The sequence below is a fragment of the Notechis scutatus genome, chromosome 1 (genome assembly GCF_049901735.1).
Source record: "Notechis scutatus isolate UNSWTSFEM ecotype Mainland chromosome 1, rNotScu1.2, whole genome shotgun sequence".
NCBI classification, from domain to species: domain Eukaryota; kingdom Metazoa; phylum Chordata; class Lepidosauria; order Squamata; family Elapidae; genus Notechis; species Notechis scutatus.
The window spans coordinates 215,649,266-215,667,331 of NC_142009.1; the positions used below are offsets into that span (position 1 = coordinate 215,649,266).

The following is an 18,066-nucleotide window of genomic DNA, read 5'->3' on the forward strand; positions in this document are numbered from 1 at the left end:
CCCTAAGGTTTATAGCTAATAAAGCCTTTATACCTAGAATACTTGTAAAGAAGGGAATATTAGGTTTGCAAATCTTTTTAAGGATTACAGACTTAGTCCTGAAGGTTAGTGTAACAGAATGAATTGCAGACATTCATATATTTTAAGTACCTCCATATGTAATAATCAGGTAGGAGGTATTGATTAGATTGATTAGTTAGATTATTCCTAATCTATACAACAGAACCATTTCCTTGATTTCTGAGATGTGACCAAAATATTTTGCAACTCCTTGGGATATCTGATCATATTCGGTTTGGTCTACAAAGATGGTAAGTGCATGCATTTCTGCTCTTATGTAATCCATCCTTTCCTGAGAAGAGTATAAACAGAAGCAGTGAGTGCATGGTATACAATATTACTAAAATCTAAGATATGATTCCCTTAATGTGAGGCTCACTGACCTTTCACTTGCTGTTCAGGGCCCCTGGTATGGCTCACTACTCCTGGCATGCTGACGTTGTTTCGATGAATGTACTTGAGAAACACTTCTGCATTCCTTCGTGCTAGTGTGCAGGCCTGTGGGCAACAAATAACACCCCCAAGACCCAGCATGACAGTTACAATTTTGACAAGCAAATGGGAAGAATAAAACATTAAGGAACCTTATGAACTGTGACTTGAGCTTTATTTTCTCTTTTGACCTCTGAAGAATGTTGATGTGCATGAGAAAACATGAGAGATCTTCAGACTGCAGTCAGACACAACCAACATTTGGGGGATGATATGAGGGAAAACATTACATAGAAACATTGACCCATTTCCAAGAAAAGTAACACTAATGTCCCAAGCAGGATGTCCCAAGTAGGATGTTAATCTTGCTTTAACTCTAGAAGCTGCCAATAAATTCCTTCAGGAAGTTAGTCCTTCAAAGTTATACAATTGTCTCATTTGTATGTTGTTACTTTAAAAAAAAGAGCCATGAGTTCTTTCAAAACATACTTATGAGCATTGTGTGGCATTAGGAAGGAAAGCCAGTCATTTCCTCCATCAAGAGTACATATAGCTTAAGACCTAGTTAGACCAATAGTGACATTTTAAGGCAAATCAAAGGCAAAGGTCTTTCCCAGCTCTGACTTCCTATTGTACAAGGATCTGTACAATGTACAATGCACAAGCCACTGAGCAACTACTGTAGCTGGAGGTACTCTGAACTGGGAAAATGAAAATTTGGAGAGAAGGACACCTCAACAAAAGAAAAGGATCTGATTTAAATTCTTTAACCTCTCAACATAAGTACTATACATCTTTAAAAAGGAGACGAAGAAAAAACTCAAGAGGTTTCAATTGCTCTTCCGCTCTGTAGCTTGATCTTACTTTCAAGATAATTGCCATCTTAGCTTAACATTTATCAAAGATTATGGAACATCTCATTGTTACCTCTCCTTCCCCCGCCAAAAAAAAGAAGAGAAGAAGCAACTTGTGGATATTTGCCCAAAGTTGCCTTCCTTCATGTTTTCATACTGGCTATTATCCTTTTTTTAAAAAAAATGTCGCAGGGGACACAGATTTATTAGACTTCTGTTTTTGCAGAAATGTTATTATCTTAGAATCAGCTCTAATGATACACCAAAAGTCAATGCATAACTATTCTATTTAGGCTAGTGGAAGATTCATATGAGGTAACATGACAGCAGCAAATTTGTGTGAGATCATCTATTCCTTTTCAGAACAAAAAAAAATGCAAGCCAATTTTGTTTTAGTTTTACAGAACTAAAAGAATGAGAGGTTAAGGCAAGCAGTCTTTGAAATGGATAATGTTACTGAAGAAGTTTGTTTTATTAGGTGATTCTAAGCATGAAGAAACCTCCAGAATTCTCTATTTCATGGCCAATCATGGTTCAGGCTATGCAGGCATGAAATCATTCTGGAGAAGAACATACATTGGGAATGCATGCACACGTTGTTCTCCTTTGATGGCTCTTATTATAAAATAAGATGAAAGATACCTCTCTCCTACAAAACACAGTAGATCAGAGATAGAACATAATTTATGTTCCTATAGACAGATTTCCATCCAAGTTAGCACCTAACTTACTCCTGCAGTAAGAGCAAATGGGGGAAAAAAACAGTTGCTTAAAAGCAAGGAAAATAGACTGGACCTTGAGGAAGGCTTCCTTCTGTTCCAGATGTTTGCTGATTAAGGGGATAACATGATCTATCTCAGAAGATGGTCCCAGCTTATCCCGACCTCCACACCAGTCTTCGTCTCTTCGATATTCTTGCTCCAAACTCTCCAGCACACTGCAAACCTTGGGCATAAGCCAGAATACAATTGTTTAGTTATCAAAGTTACCTTTAAAAGCAGAAACAATTTACCACTAAAAGCATGAACCTATCAGCTGACCAAAAATATAGGCATGATTCATAGATGTTACAGGAAATTCATCATACAGAAAGTTGAGGTGAAGCAGCCTTTCTCCCATTTGAACCTCTACAAATATATTAGATGGCATCATCCCCACCCACTATGGCCATTGACAAGGAGTAATGGAAGTTGTAATACCAAGCAAACCAGAAGAGTCTAGACTGAGAAAAACTAGGTAGGAACACAAACTATTCAAAAATGTCTTATTAACAAGACTGTGTATATGTGTATATACATACGTGGACGTATTTGTCAATTTATTCTGTATTTCTTATATATTGTATTGTATTGTATATTGGTATTTTGTAACTATTAAGAGGGATTTTCTATGTCGAGCAATTGAACAGGATATTTTATACATGTTACAAAAATAGTGTCATTTGATCTACCAAAGGTTTAAATTTTAACTATAAGAAAAATGAAATATCAAGCTCATTCCTTGGGAGTGCTTTAAAATAATTTTGCCACATTCATCATGTTCCCAATAGGTGTTCTTTTAATTACGCTGACGTAATATAGATAAGTCCTTTGTGCTCATTAGGGTTACCAAATATAAACTTCAATGAGCACCATTGTTTACAGATGCCTAGAAAAGCAAAGACTATAACACTATGTGCAATTCGTTCACTACGGCCGATCACTCCATGTTACTGAATAATCGGTAGCAATTCTAAATGGTAGCAATTATGTTTTTATGCCTTGGTCATTTCATATAGTAGCGGAGAAACTGTAAACAAACTGAATGCCATTGGTATTGAGGAGAAAGGAGGCCTTTGTTCCTCTCACCTGCTCTGAAGTTTTATAGAAAGCAACAGAGGCATTAACCAGTTTCAGCCGGTCCTCCATCTTTAGCATGAGCTGCTGCCAATGTAAGGCCACTTTTTCCGCACATTCCCGGATGGCATCAGCATCGTAATGGCCGGCCTGCAGTAACACCTCTGCCTTCTGCTGTACCTGGAGGGCACTCTGGTGCGTCTTCTGCAAGGAAGTGGCATGAAAGAGGGACTGTGTAGGTGGGGAGGAAAGAGAGAGTTGTACAGATGTGCCAAGTGAATGGTATAAAGAGGTGAGGTGTGAGCATGAAGAGATGAGAGAATGAAACACTTTTTAGAATGAGCATTCTGAAACAGTAAGCATTCTGCATAATCATGCAATGGCATTTACTGATATTACTGATAATTCTAGGTTTATATCCCAATTTTGGGTAAAACAGCCCAAATGGCATTTAAGTAAAAAGAATGCTGACATTTAACTGGTGTGTTTGCTGAACAATTCTTTAGATATTTTTTATTCGCATCATTATTAGCCTAAGATATGAAAACCCATATTCATTTTAAAAACAGATTTTAGTATGTGTATTCTATTCAATGAGTTGGACATGACTTTGTAACTAACAACAACCACAAAAAATCTATTCTAAGCACAATTTTTTAACTACAACATGATAATCTCGAACAATGGAACCTCTGTATTTGAGAAGCAATTTCATAGCTTATGTAAAGCTTACACATGGAAAGCAGTCCTATCTCTGCAATAATTGCTGGCGATTAAAAAAAAATGCTTAAAGACCCTCAGTTGGTTTTATTTGCAACCCAGTTAAACAGAAGGGTTTAGGAGGGAAAGATTAAAGGATTTGCAAAGGAAATGTTCAATATATCAGCTAGAATTTCTTTACTTTGTAGGTAAGTATCATGCTGCAAAATCAAACACCTGATCTTTAATATTTAAACTGCTAGCCTTCTACTCTTGGCAGCATGAATAACTGCATTTTGTTGGGGAGGAGGGGCTCTTGGTTGCTATCAAGATTAAGCATCTCTGAAATATAGCAAGCTATACAAATAGGAAATACATATCTTGTTCCAAAGAAGTGCTTTATTAATGCTGCCAAGATGTTCTGAATGATAAAGAATTTCCTCAATGGATGGATAAACCCTTCCCTTCTTTTCAGAGCTTGCCAGCATGCCAACATTTGTAAAACACACACACACGCATACACACACACGACTACTTATTAAAATATTGGGTAGATGGATTTCTGGAAATACCTAAAATAGTCAAATACCAGGAAAATTCTGATTCTGAATCAAGAGACAGAGTATAGTGACCATTTTCTGTTATTCTACTTAGGCAATTTTCACAAGTGACCCTAAAAGCAATTGTGAATTTCCTATAACAAAATTAATCCCTAAGCAATCCCTAATTATTCACAATTTAATCCTTAAGCCAACACTCGGGGAAAATAATATTTATAGGAAGTAAAATGTGATGCAAATCCCAGCTGTTATTCCTAGAATATATAGACACGCTAACTTTGTGATACAGTAACTCATCTGCTCATCTAACACATATTGTGTATCCTCAGTGGCTTAACAAATTAGAACTGAAGTCATCCTCTTAGTTGGCCCAATTCCTGTCTGACCTATCTCCTCTGATTATTTTGGAGATTTAAAAAAAAGTCTGCTATCCATAGTCCCCTAAGCTTCTTGAAGGTGGAATGAGATAGATAAGAAATAAACGAATTGCAGCTGTTTCCAGAAAAGCTATTTTTTCCCTAATACAATATCGTAAAATACCATAAATCAAACTAGTCCCCTCATTTAAATGATACAATAAACATTGGGTCTTAGATATACTGAGGATCCCCAGAAAAATAGATACTATTGCAATACAATGAAGGAAATTGCAATCAAAAGCAATCATTTCCTTTTATTTACCTCCCTAGAGATAGATTTTTCTGATATTAATTTGTATATGGACTACTATAACCTTTGCTATTTGGTGAACAATATGCATATGCATTTTTATACAGAAACCATGTTTGTCTTGACTGCATCAGATTACACATCTTGAGTGGAGAATCAAATCAATCAATAAAATATGTATTTATTTTTTTATCGGGCAGGAAGATTAGCAGGGGGTAAACTATTACTACTTCAAAACTTTATGTGCTTAAAACAGCAACTGCCTCATACAGCAACCATCTGCAGTTACCGTGTGGATGAAAAAATAACTTTGCGACCAATTCTCATGTTTATGACCTTCGTAGGTCTGCAAAGCAAAGCAAAGCCAAAGAAAAATCATAAGCACAGTTGTGGTTTCATTTCGCAATTGCTTTGCTTAATGACTTAATTGCTGGTTCCAACTGCACTTGCTAAAAGAGAGCTACCAGCCATACACACATACAGGCTAATTTTAGTTGATAGGAAAGTTTGAGCTGCAGTGGTGCAGTGGTTAGAATGCAGTACTGCAGGATACTTCTGCTGCCTGCCGCCTGCCTGCAATTTGGCAGTTCAAATCTCACCAAGCTCAGGGTTGACTCAGCCTTCCATCCTTCCAAGGTGGGCAAAATGAAGACCCAGATTGTTGGGGGCAATATGCTGACTCTGTAAACTGCTTAGAGAGGGCTATAAAGCTCTGTGAAGTGGTATATACGTCTAAGTGCTATTGCTGTTAACTGTTAATTGAAAATTATTTCTTCTCTTACTCTCTGAACACCATTTAGATTATCTTTGCAGTTTGCATAAGAAAAGCCAATGTGCACAGTACACATTACCTCTATGGCCAGCTGAAACTGCTCATGCTCTCTCTGGAGTTGCTCAGCCTCCGACAAGGAACTTGCATTGACAAGACTGGCATTGAGCATTGATTCTCCGTTACGGATCCAGCCAAGGACCTAGCAGGGAAAAACAGACATTTTGAGATAACAACTTTTTTACTTCATGAAATAGCTGAGGTGGGTTGCAGCGTGGATTGTCGTGTCCCCAGCATCCAGATGTCATACTGATCTACTTTACTAAGAATTCTTGAATCTGTATCTGGAACCAGTTTTGGGGTAGATGGGGAAGGTGAGACAATATCCAGACAAACTGGAGATGTGGTGTATAACAAAGTTGACTTTCTGGTTTGGAGAAATTTTGTTCTTTAAGATTCAGGCTTTAAGGCCTTTTTCACCATTTGACCTTGCCCCGAGAGATAACATGCATCAGATGATGCATTTTAGTTCTAATTAGATTTAGTTTGAAAAATTAATTATAATTAAATAAAAGGGATTGGTTAGATGTAGACTAAGTATAACTAACTTACTCTGGATCTCTGTGCGAGTCTATGACTACCATAAACATTTGGTTTGATTTGATTACTCTGTATCTAATCCAATGAGACAAAATAATTTAGTGCCTTGTGTTACAAAGAAACAAAACCCATATATGAAATACTGTAAATAAAGTACAAATAGTCCTTCACTAAATATCTATAATATGTACATTACACAATTTTACTGAGTACATTGGATCAAAAAAATAAATAGAAATATATGAGGTATATGATGTGCAACTAGTTAAATTTACCTAATAAGCTCCTAAAAATTGCATGTTATCTAAAAGAGATAAAGGCACCAGACGTGCCAATGTTATGTGGTTTGTTACATGCAACTTTTTTCCTGAAAAATACTTCCATTTTCCAGATACATTTGCATGCAGCTCCTTGAAATATTTGACATGGCTAGAAACAAGATACCATCAACTTTCTTTTTCTTTATTGTTTTCATGTCTGTAAAAATTTATTGTTTCACCAAAAAAACAGTTCAACTGTTATTTGATATTCATCCAAAATCCATCTGTTGATGAAGTAAGAACGTGGAAATTAATTAATAGTTACATTTAATGATTTAACTATTATTGCTACCCAGTAATGACTAACAAAAGTCCCACCCTCAGACAACTTTTCATTTTACATCTAAGTATCTTTTCTGCCACTTCATATCCCAGAACTACTCTAAAAGGTGTGGGGGAGGTTTCCTCTGGGATCTACAAGCAACAGGAATCTGCCCAAACATATTCCATCCAAGGCCTGCTGCTCTTTCAAGCAGCAACTACAGCCTCAGTTGAACCAGGTTCTAAGACTTCAGAAACAACCACAAACTCCCTTTGGCTATATTATGTTCCTGGGCCAGACCAAATAAGTCTGGTGGAATAAGAGGACTCACAGCAGCCAGTTTGGCATGGATGGGTGAGCACGGCCAGGTGAGTGTGGCTGGGTCAGTATGACTGGCTGTGCATGGCCGGATGGGCACAGAGAAATGGGCATGAAAAGGTTGGAGGAGATAACTTGGCGCAGATGACTCAATGCAGCCAAGTGGGCATGGACAGGTCAGCATGGAACAAATCACTCTGGCCAACTGGATGTGGGGACAACTCAACGCCCTACCTCGCCTCTCTGAACTGCCAGAAGCCAAGCATGTGTCTCCCAGAGCTTGCCCTGGAGCCTGGCAGTGGCTCATCTGCTACCTCCCCGAGAACAACTTCCTTGTCACCCTCTTCTTCCTTCTTTCTCCTCCTCCAGCCAGACTGCAGGCTGTGAAGATCTGGATGGGGAGGAACCGGCTCCTCCTCAACCTTAACAAGAGAGAGATTTTGGCCCACCTGGATCTCAAGAGCTGTCATGTTTTATATCTTCCCCAAGGGAGACAAAACCTCACCTTCTCCAGATCTTGCTGTCTACACATCAAGGATGTTTCTGCCTCAAATCCACTAAGTAAACTTAAAGTAGCCCTTATAACTATTTAGACCCTGGAAATAATTACAAGTGTTCTAACTCTTGCTGTTATTTTGTCAATATCATAACAATTCTTTCAATTCTTTAACATAAAGAACTGTGAAAAAGCAATCATTTATCTTTTGATATTCTAAGCATTTGCAGTGCCTTTTTTTACCTTTAAATTTACTACCTTGGCATTGAAATTTATAGAGTACATAGAGGAAAACAGAAAACTTTATTAAATGAGATTGGGGGTGGTTGGAATTTTAAAATTTAGAAAATTTAAAATTTAAACCATTTAGAATTTCCATTGTCCTGAAGTACAACCATATGTCAGCTTTCTAGAATGCTGCAGACTTTGTACTGCATCAGCAAAAGTTAAGTAGGGTTAGCACCATGAACTGTTTGGTGGCAGTCTACTTTTCCTTGGCTTCTAAGAGCAAGAGTTACTCGGTAATAAATTTAAGACCATTTGTTGCCTCAACTGTTCCAAAGTGAAAGTAAAGTACACTTGGCTCTCTACTGAAAATGAAGAGCAAGCCAAAATCAATACAGATTCCAATTTTACTAAATTATGTTACTTATGACTCATTCTTCAGGAAGCCAAATTTAGCCAATACCTACCACAGTATGACAGGGCCATGATATATTTAAATCCAGCTGCTTCTAAGAATTATTGCTGCAATAATTCACAAGTTAATAAGCCATTGACTTTTAAAATATGGATCTGAACAAATAAGATCTTGCTACAGACTTCCTAAAAAGTATCTGAATGAAGAAGGCTCATAAATACTTTTAAAGAAATTAATGAATCACAGGTTGTCAGCCTTCCCAGGTAGACCAGAAAGGAAACAGACCAGGTGAGCTAATTCTACTTTATTGTAAGGCTCCATTAAGAGAATCTTGCAAATCTGAAAGTACAAATCTTCCACTGTTTCTTTTTAGAGTCTGCTAAAATTGGGAGGGATCTTTTCTAAGTTTCTTTCTCTGCCTGTTAGGCAACTGGAGGCTCCCCCTTCCTCTGCCTTTTATCTGATCATCCTAGGCAACATCTTCTGTCTCTCAAGGTCATTCTGTTGTACCATTATACAGGTACTCTCTTGAACTAGGTTTAAATGTTCACTTCTAAACCAATGCTACTTACTCTGCTCTTTTGGCTATTGGTGTGATATAATTAAAATTAATATTAAAATAAAATATTCATTAACTAGTACATAGATAACCTTTAAAAATGAGAAGAACATTAGAGATAAAAACATGTTAGAGACAGAATGAGAAAGTGCATTCCTAAATAGATGTAAAAATGAAATTGGAACATTTAAAAAGGGACCTTTAAAAGTTGTAAATTCAAGGAAGAATGACCTATTTCCATAAGAACCATATAATAAACATTAATTCCTTCAATATGATGTTGAACACTGGAATCTTCAGTTGGTTCACATTATTTTTTAGCAGGAATCATATATCCCCATATATCATAATCTAAAACAATATCGGTGGTTGCTGATTTATTTTTGAGAGAATAAGTATTTCTTTCCTTTTGATTCCATCTTTATTTTTGCTTCCAGTGAGTTAATTTTTAAATCATGATATGCTATGGCAGATTCTGAAACTATCTGGTAACAATGGCAGGCAAAAAAAAAAAAAAGATTCGATCCTATAAATATTTTCAATATTGAGCCTAATTGACTATTTTGAGCTCTGGATGAATAAAGGATTTGTTATACGTTTTAAAATATAATAAAGATGTTCTTGTAGTTTCCAACTTTCTATCTTCATGTGATAACTTGAAACTCATTTTTAAGAGCAAGGAACTAAGTTTTTTACAGCCCTCACACTGTATTCCAATATTTATAGACCTTGTGTGTATAATCATACTCTTACTTTGATGAAAGTGGTTGAATAGAATTGTAAAGCAGATAGATTGCTGACCTGCAGCAGCTAAATTTAGATTGAGCAAATGGTAAAGCAATCAAGGTCCTTTTACTTCCATATTTTGAATATATTCCAGACCAATAAACTTGATACCTCACATTCGCCACTCTCCTGGCCTAAACAGTCAATGGAATCATATACACAACCATTTTTCTTGTTAATTGATATTTCATGTTCTTGCCTCAACATGAAATATTCATCTCACAAGATGTTTTTTTTTTTCAATGAGTAGAATTATTGTCCCTTGGGTCAACAATAATGCACGAATAAAACCTTAGATATTTTTACATTAGTGTTTCCTTGCTTTATGCTTCATGCAAATCAAATAAATATTTTCTGTACCATTAAAAAAGATTACGATTTCTTCCTGCACAGACTTTTATCAGTAGTGAAATGTTCCAGACTTGTATATCTTTGAATACAAGTAGCATTTACATGAACACTTCCTCCACACATAAAAACACCTCCCCAAACATTTTTATCAATTCTTGATCCAAATCAGTGGCGTTCAAAACAGAAAAACAACATATCCTACTATACCTTAAAAAAGGAATGAAAATGATGATAGTTTGGGGATTTTTTTTTTCATTCTGTCTGTTTTGAATGTGCACCACTTTATTCACGTGAATACATGATACAATATGAGATGAAAAACATGTCTAGTTGGTTTTTTTTTTTTAATGGAACATTGAGAAAATAGAGCAGAAATGGGCAATTAATTTTCCAAAGGAGACACATGAGAATCTTGGACTGTTCTGAAGGCCCCTGACAGCACCATTTATACCCCCCGCCACTGCCACCCCACCTGCCGCTGTGGGCTGGGTAGAGACAGTTGGAATGAGAGTAATACTGACATTGCTGCACGAGAGGACTTTCTCTAAATGAGGTGGCAGCAATCAGTGGTCTTCACCACCCCCTCCCCTCTCTCTCCATCAGTCACATGGTTCACTTGAGCCACCTGTACTGTTGCAGGTGTGAATTTTCAGCGGCTACCAGATTTTGAATGGTAGGAGCCGGACATTTAACAGCCACCTCGATCATATAAGCAAAGAAGCGGAACAATGGTGAAAACCCTGACCTGCTTAACCTCTGCCTGCAGGTGCCGAAGCTGAAGGCACTGCTCGAGCCGTTTGTGCGTCTGGTCAGCATTCAGCTCCAACTCGTGCTGTTTCTCATGAAGGAATTCCAGCAGCTCTTGCACTTGGATTGCTAGATCGATGTCCTTTTCACAGATTAGTTCAATGCCTGGAATAGAATAAACATCCTGAGATGGGGGGAAAAAAACCCCAGATAAGCTGCTTATTGCTCCCTTTTTGGGAAGGGAAGGGGAGTCCAGCTGACCCATAATAATATCGGACATTAGTTGAAGGTAAATTACTTTAGATTGAACCCATATAGTTGATAGAGTATTGGAAAACATATTCTTAGCTGCTCTTAATCTAGCATTCCCTGTCATTTTGTTGAAGTTAGTGTTTGCATAGGATACATGTTCATAAACCAATATTATTCTTCCCATTTCATTCTTTCTTCGGCACAGCCATTAGAAATAACAATTTGCAACTGGAAAGAATGGCCTATTGAATCAAAGTAAGGTAGTATTTCTTCATACAGATATAAATGAATGAGACTTTCGTTCATTGTAACTACCCTATTAGTTCTCCTGAGTTAAGATGCTGTTTGTTGTTCTTTCACCATGGAAAGAAAAAAGTAAACAAAAGTAAAGCACTTCCTTTTTAGCAAATGAAAAGAGCACCATAGTTAGTCATACCCTTTTCTTCTGTGCAGTTTGTTCTTGGTGAAGCACTGCATTCTGAGCAAGTTGTTTTAATAATTAGATTTGAATTGTGGCATTAGAATGCTCAAGCAATATTCTTTGTACCTACTTACTACTTCATTTATTCATTTGAAAATGTAGCCGATGTATCTCAGTACTTTAGTATTTCAATTTTACTTATGGGAACAATGATGTTAAATAAGAAAAGATAAAGAAATGCACACCCATACACGCATACAGAGTCATTCACTCTGAGCCTGAATTATTTCTAATAGCCATAATTCAGCCTGAGCTGAATTATGGCTATTAGAAAATTCAATATTGTACATTACTGCTATTCCAAACCAGTAATCTTTTCAGATTTGTTTGAGCATCTCAAAGTAGATACTTAAAGTCATCTACTTCTTCAGAGAAGAAGGAAATGTTTACTTTAGCTATTTGACTAAACATACAAGGACATATTGTTTGTAGAATCTGTTTACAATCAACTCCATTTGAAAAGAAATATTCTTGTTTAATGAACAGTTCTTTAGTGACTGTTTCAACCTAAAACAACACTGAATAAATTATAGTTAAGACTGGACCATGTGCTTATGGTTATCACTGTGTCTGCAGTCACACGATCTGGCTTTGCAACCTTCCCTGATGGCTTCCCACAAATAAGTCAAAGCTGGCAGGAAGTTGGAAGTTGCAGAAATGTGAAATTCTCACTTAACAACCTGCATGATCCTTGCTTAATGATGGCAACTGGGACTCCTGGAAATGCTATCACAAAGTGCTGTGTTTGCATGGTTTTTAAACTTATGATTGCATTACTTAATTACTGTTTCCGGGTCCAATTAGTCAGAATAAATGAGGACTACCAATATTGCTATCATAACATTGAACGATTTAATGTTCTTAGTACTCATTATAAAACAAATCACATTTCAGACAGGAAAAATCCTATGGTCATTAAGCAGAATTTTGGAAATCTGACCAGTATTGTATTTAGAGGTGGCAAGCAGTTTAAACTAAATATATGTGTTGATAATTAGGTAAGAAACATGATGATCACCATGTTGCAGAGGATAGAAGATTGATAGATGGTATTGAACTGATAAAACTGATGCCTTTGGTTTTCTGATCAATATTATTTATCTCAAAATTCAGTATTAAAATCTATATGGTATAAATCGCAATTATGTTTCTCCTTATAAGATACATCTGCAGGAAATACCTTCTTTTCATACTTTCCTATTATGATTTTTTTTTCCTTTTCCCTCCCTATACCTTCAAAAACCAAGATACTGTATACTGAATAACATGGACAAAGATTGTTATTGGAAGATTTAAAATTACAAAGGTGATAAAATTAAGTGGGCAGGGTTCTCTTGGGCAGAAGAGAAGGGGGAAACATGAAAGTGTGGCAATTTTCTGATTGAAAATGATGGCAATTTTCTTAAGTTTAGAGGTAGAGTTTAATACTTCAACTAAAAGTTGGAAGTTTTTTATTCAATAAAAAGAAGGTATGCAGAAATCCAAAGCTAACAGATGTTGTAGTTCTAGTTCTCTCACAGATAAAAGCAAACAGCTCGGTATGAGATTTGGCCATCGCTGAGAGAAGAAAGAGATGGAAACTATTCTTCCCTTAACCAAAGGAGAGTTGCTTGGAGTCCTTTACATACATCGAAAAACATGCATTATTGCATATTTGATAAACAAGTTGTTGCAGTTCATTTGCAGTGGCTTCTTTGGTTTCATACAACAAATAAGATCTGTCCAGCTTGCTAGGCAGAAGTCTAACACACTGGTCATGTGATAAAATAAATTTTAACAGTGATACAAAGAACAAAACTTAAACACATGTGATCTAAAAAGATCTATCCCCGAAGACACTTAATGTTTGAAATACTTACCAGTTGTGTTAGCAATTGCAAACTATGACTGCAAGCACATCGAAGATCTGCTGCGAAGTGTATATTAAATGCTGGAAAAGTCCTGAAGACACACAGCATCCTCTAAAGGCTAACTATAATAAATGTGTGTACTATGTCTCACATTTATAAAACAAAAATCTGTCTCTCCAAATGGGAAGATTACGAGGCTCCAAACAGGAAGTTCAGGATCCATTCTGCCTTATTGGAAATGAAGAAATTGTTTTGTTTGGGCAGGAAGAACAAACTGCTTTCATTTTTATGTGTTTTTCTTTCCCATACAGCTGTTTACAAGACCACATATGCAGGATGATCATCGTCTTAGTCCTGAATTTGCTTGTGTTTTAAGTATTATGGTAAATCCTTGATGAAAAAAATACTCCTCACCATTTAGGAGCTTTTCCCTATGCCAATTGTGAGCCAAAAAACAGTTGACTGAGATGATTACATTTAACATATAACATTTGCACAAAAATAGAGACCTGTGGTGGTGCAGTGGTTAGAATGCAGTATTGCAGGCTATTTCTGCTGACTGCAAGCAGTTCGACCCTACTGGCTCAAGGTTGACTCAACCTTCCATCCTTCTGAGGTCAGTAAAATGAGGACCCAGATTGTTGGGGGCATTATGCAGACTCTGCAAGCTGTTTTGTGAGGGCTGTAAAGCACTGTGAAGTGACATATAAGTCTAAGTGCTATTACTATTTCAAGCCAAATCAGATCAAAATCCTTTATGTGAAGAGATAGAAGTCATATGCCTTTTGCCCCACCTACAGTATTTTGTTACTGTGCTCACAGGACTAGTTTTTTTTAAATAATTACTTTGATTGATGGCATTACAAAAGATGGGTTCAGGTAATTTTTCTTGGTAATTTTAATACCCCGAGATTGCCTCTAGTAGATAAAACACCAAAATTTCAGATTTCAAAGAAGAACAGGATTCAAAATGGAAAGGGCAAAATATTTGATGTGGTTCTGATTCCTTTTTCATCAGAGTATTTTTTTTAACCACTTGTTTTTTGTATCTTCTTTTTTTTCTTTTAGGATTTATCTGGTTTTATGAATTCTGAGAGATTAAGTAAATTTCTATCTGGATGTAGGAAAGCTTTTATTGAAGTATGGAAAAATCAAATGATTTTTTTTTAAATTTAATTTCCTTTGTAGTTGTTCCTGATAGACATCTCTGGTCATACTGTAGTACATTTCTGTGAAGACAAATTTATGTCTTCCACTTACCTGAAGCTTGCACTTCCATGATGTACTGGTGCAAATCTTGTCCTTGCTGAATGACCTCAAAAGTCATATTATTCATAGCCATCTTCCTCTCTGTATGCCTCTGCAGACGCTGTTCAGCCAAAGTGAGATCCTCGGTGTTGAAATCATTCATTTGACGTAGCAAATCCTCATTCCAGGCATCTAATTCAGCAGTCACCTTCAAAGTAAAAAAAAAAAAAAAGCAATGCAGAATAAGCAGGCAAAATCATTAAAATTAAGGTTACCAGGGAAAAAAATATCTAAAATAGAGTATGTAACCACAGAAGAGAATAAACCTAATTACATTCCAAAAATTTTAAAATTACCATCGCATAAGATACAGTGAAATTGAGAAGCGCTTTAATTATGTGTTGTTTGTAAAGAAGTTCATTACTGCGAAAACTTAGAAAATCATTTTAGACTGAAAATTATGAATGCTTAAAGGAAATCTTCAAGTTATAGATCGTTAGATATGCCCAAATTAGAACAAATTAACAACCCATGAGATTGCCTACACTTCCTTAAGCTTAATGTTTGTTTTTTCAAAAGCATTTGATTTAGAAAAAATTGAAAAGAGCTGCCTTTTCAAGCATGCCAGTGTTTTTGAAATTATTGATTTAAAATATTTGTATCCCTATTTTAAATTTAAAATTCCCTACAGGGCTTAGAACATTATAAAAAATATCAAATATGCAATAAGAATAACAGTGCCACAGAAGAAACAAAACCACCAATAGCTACCTCATGCCTGCAACTGACATTGGGTGAATCAATATTGGGTAGGTTAATCAGTCTACTAAACCATTGTTACTTTACCAAAGTTTGTTGAACAGCTGTAGTTTAATGGATTTATGTTATATGGAATCACAAACCATAGACACAGTCCTTGACTTACAATCACAATTGAGCCCAACTTTTCTGTTGCTAAGTGAGATACATGTTTAGTGAATTTTTCTCCATTTTATGACCATCCTTGCCACAATTGTTAAGTGAATCACTGCAGTCAGGTTAGTAACATGGTTGTTAAATGAATCTGGCTTCCCCATTGACTTTGCTTATCAGAAGGTCACAGAAGCTGATCACATGACCCCGGGACATTCTTAAATATGGACCAGTTGCCAAGCATCCAACTTTTGATCACATGGGGATGCTGCAATAGTTGCAAGTCTGAAAAACAGTCATTTACAACTTTTAACAGTGCCTTGTAACTTTGAGCAAATGATTGTAAGTCATGGACTACCAGTGCTTTACAAAGCATAATAGCTAAATTCACAGAAACCCAATCTTGCATCTCTTTATTAAAAGTTAAATTCAACTGAACTCAGTATTTTTCTATATAGAAGAGTAACTATTATACTTCATGCCAGAATGCTTATTCATATTTGGTCTCAATAAATGCCTTGTAGAAGTGAATTGGAGGGGAACAGCCCTTTCCCAATGCAGTTTCCTAGCAGCTGGTACTCAGAACACGCTGTCTTTGATTCTGGAGGTGGTACGTTCTCAGCAGACCTAGTGCTACAGATGGATAAATTTAGATCTAATGATCTAATGTTGATAGAAGGGTTTCCTTTGATGGTCATGTGAATTACTGGAATTGTGAAGCCTTCCTCAGACATTATTCCATCAGTATTCCAAATTTTCTAGCTATCATGTGTTCCAACAGTACACAAAATGAAACAAAATGAAAACTATTTATGTTGTAACAAAGAAAGATGCTGGACTTTCACCTTTTAGACCTACAGAAATTATGATTCCAAGGACTAAAATGTTTGTTTTTTTGGAATATGTCAATCAACATATTTCCTTGAGGGAATAAACTTCAGCCTATAAACCATCATGCCCACTGTGAGAGATCATTGCAGAGTCCATGGAGTTCTAAAACTCTGTCCAAATTCTAATCCTAGCAATACTCCATTGAACTGAAAATTCATCATTTTGTTTGCAGATTATTGTATGCATCTGCATTTTGCTTGGAGCTAATAGTATTTGCCTGGGTAATATTTTCTATCTTGCATTCTGAAAGCTGGTATGAATCACCATTCTGCAATCACCTATGCTTACCGATATAAATTGTACCATTATTTCTGACAGAAAAAGATCCTATGCCTCTACTTTTCATAGTCATATTCCATGAAAAGCTTAAGTGTGCTGTAGAATATAGGGATCCTTGATGAATTAGATAAAAAGGCTGCAAGACATTTGAAAATATTACCAATCTGTTGCTTCCTAAGAACTCGTTTTATCAAGTAAGACCTGTTTCCATTCCATAGGAGTGTCTTCCATTTTGGAATGGCCAATGCAATTCTTACCTCAATAGTGTACTGTTCAAAAATCCGGAGCTGAAGAAAGATATCCAGCTTAATTTTTCTCTCATGGAAGAGCTCTTCCATCTGGACCTGAGCTTCATCAAGCTGCTGGAGGACAGATTCAATGTGGCTGATGGAACTATTATGTGGTGTTTTATTGTTAGAGACCGCCGAATCTCTATGGTAAAGTCAAAACAAATTGTTAGAAACCCAGTGTTGATAAAGGCACTGAGAAATTGCAAAGGAAAAGAAGAAAAATATACCAATGGCATACAAATCCCTTCCTGGGCTCTGTCTCCTTTTTGTTTTATTTCATGACATTCTGGTTCCTTACCAATATTTGGTCCACTTAAAAATCCTTCCCCTTAAGCAAAATATTATACTGTGTGAAACAGTAGTGGAATTCATACAAATATTTATATAACATGTATTCCTATTAGCTGTATGTTATTGAGGCAAGGTGGGATTTCTTGATCTATAGTCAAACAATGTTTTTTTATTTTGCACCACAAATTAAATAATCAGTTATGCAAGCTTTCAAGATTCATTCATTAGGGATTCCTTAGTAAAGATTTTGTTAAAAAATGGGTGAAAACTGGAGAACCCTACATGTTACCTTAGATGAAGAATCACTTTTAAGTCTGCATCCCTTTCCCGCCCCAGCTTATTTTTTTCTCTGTAACTTAATAAGTTCAACACTCCCAGATCTTTACCTCTATGTTATGTGAGAATGACCTTATGGGAGGAGAGGAAGAGATGCTGCCTAGGATCAAACAAGAGAGAGTAGAGCCCCCAGTAGCTTAATAATCAGAGGAAGACTCCTAGGAAGGATCCACCCTAATCAGGGGTGGGCTTCAAAATTTTTAGCAAAGGTTCTCTGCCCAGTTGCTGAGTGGGCGTGGCCATGGTGAGCGTGGCCTAATCGGCCTCCTGAACCACAGC

At 36.4% G+C, this 18,066-nt stretch overlaps 1 protein-coding gene across 4 annotated transcripts in view; it reads right to left on the minus strand.

Moving 5' to 3' along the window:
* Positions 1 to 18,066, minus strand: part of KALRN (kalirin RhoGEF kinase) — a 554,985-nt gene that overhangs the window by 166,564 nt on the left and 370,355 nt on the right. For 3 of the 4 annotated variants that reach the window (XM_087950195.1, XM_087950194.1, XM_087950193.1), the window contains exons 13-19: positions 17,128 to 17,302; positions 14,801 to 14,996; positions 10,956 to 11,122; positions 5,961 to 6,080; positions 3,194 to 3,412; positions 2,142 to 2,291; positions 444 to 558 (exon numbers count right to left, since the gene is read on the minus strand). In XM_087950195.1, the coding sequence (XP_087806321.1) occupies positions 444 to 558; positions 2,142 to 2,291; positions 3,194 to 3,412; positions 5,961 to 6,080; positions 10,956 to 11,122; positions 14,801 to 14,996; positions 17,128 to 17,302 (1,142 nt within the window). The remainder of the gene's footprint in view (positions 1 to 443; positions 559 to 2,141; positions 2,292 to 3,193; positions 3,413 to 5,960; positions 6,081 to 10,955; positions 11,123 to 14,800; positions 14,997 to 17,127; positions 17,303 to 18,066) is intronic. The other variant, XM_087950201.1, reaches the window with a different exon arrangement.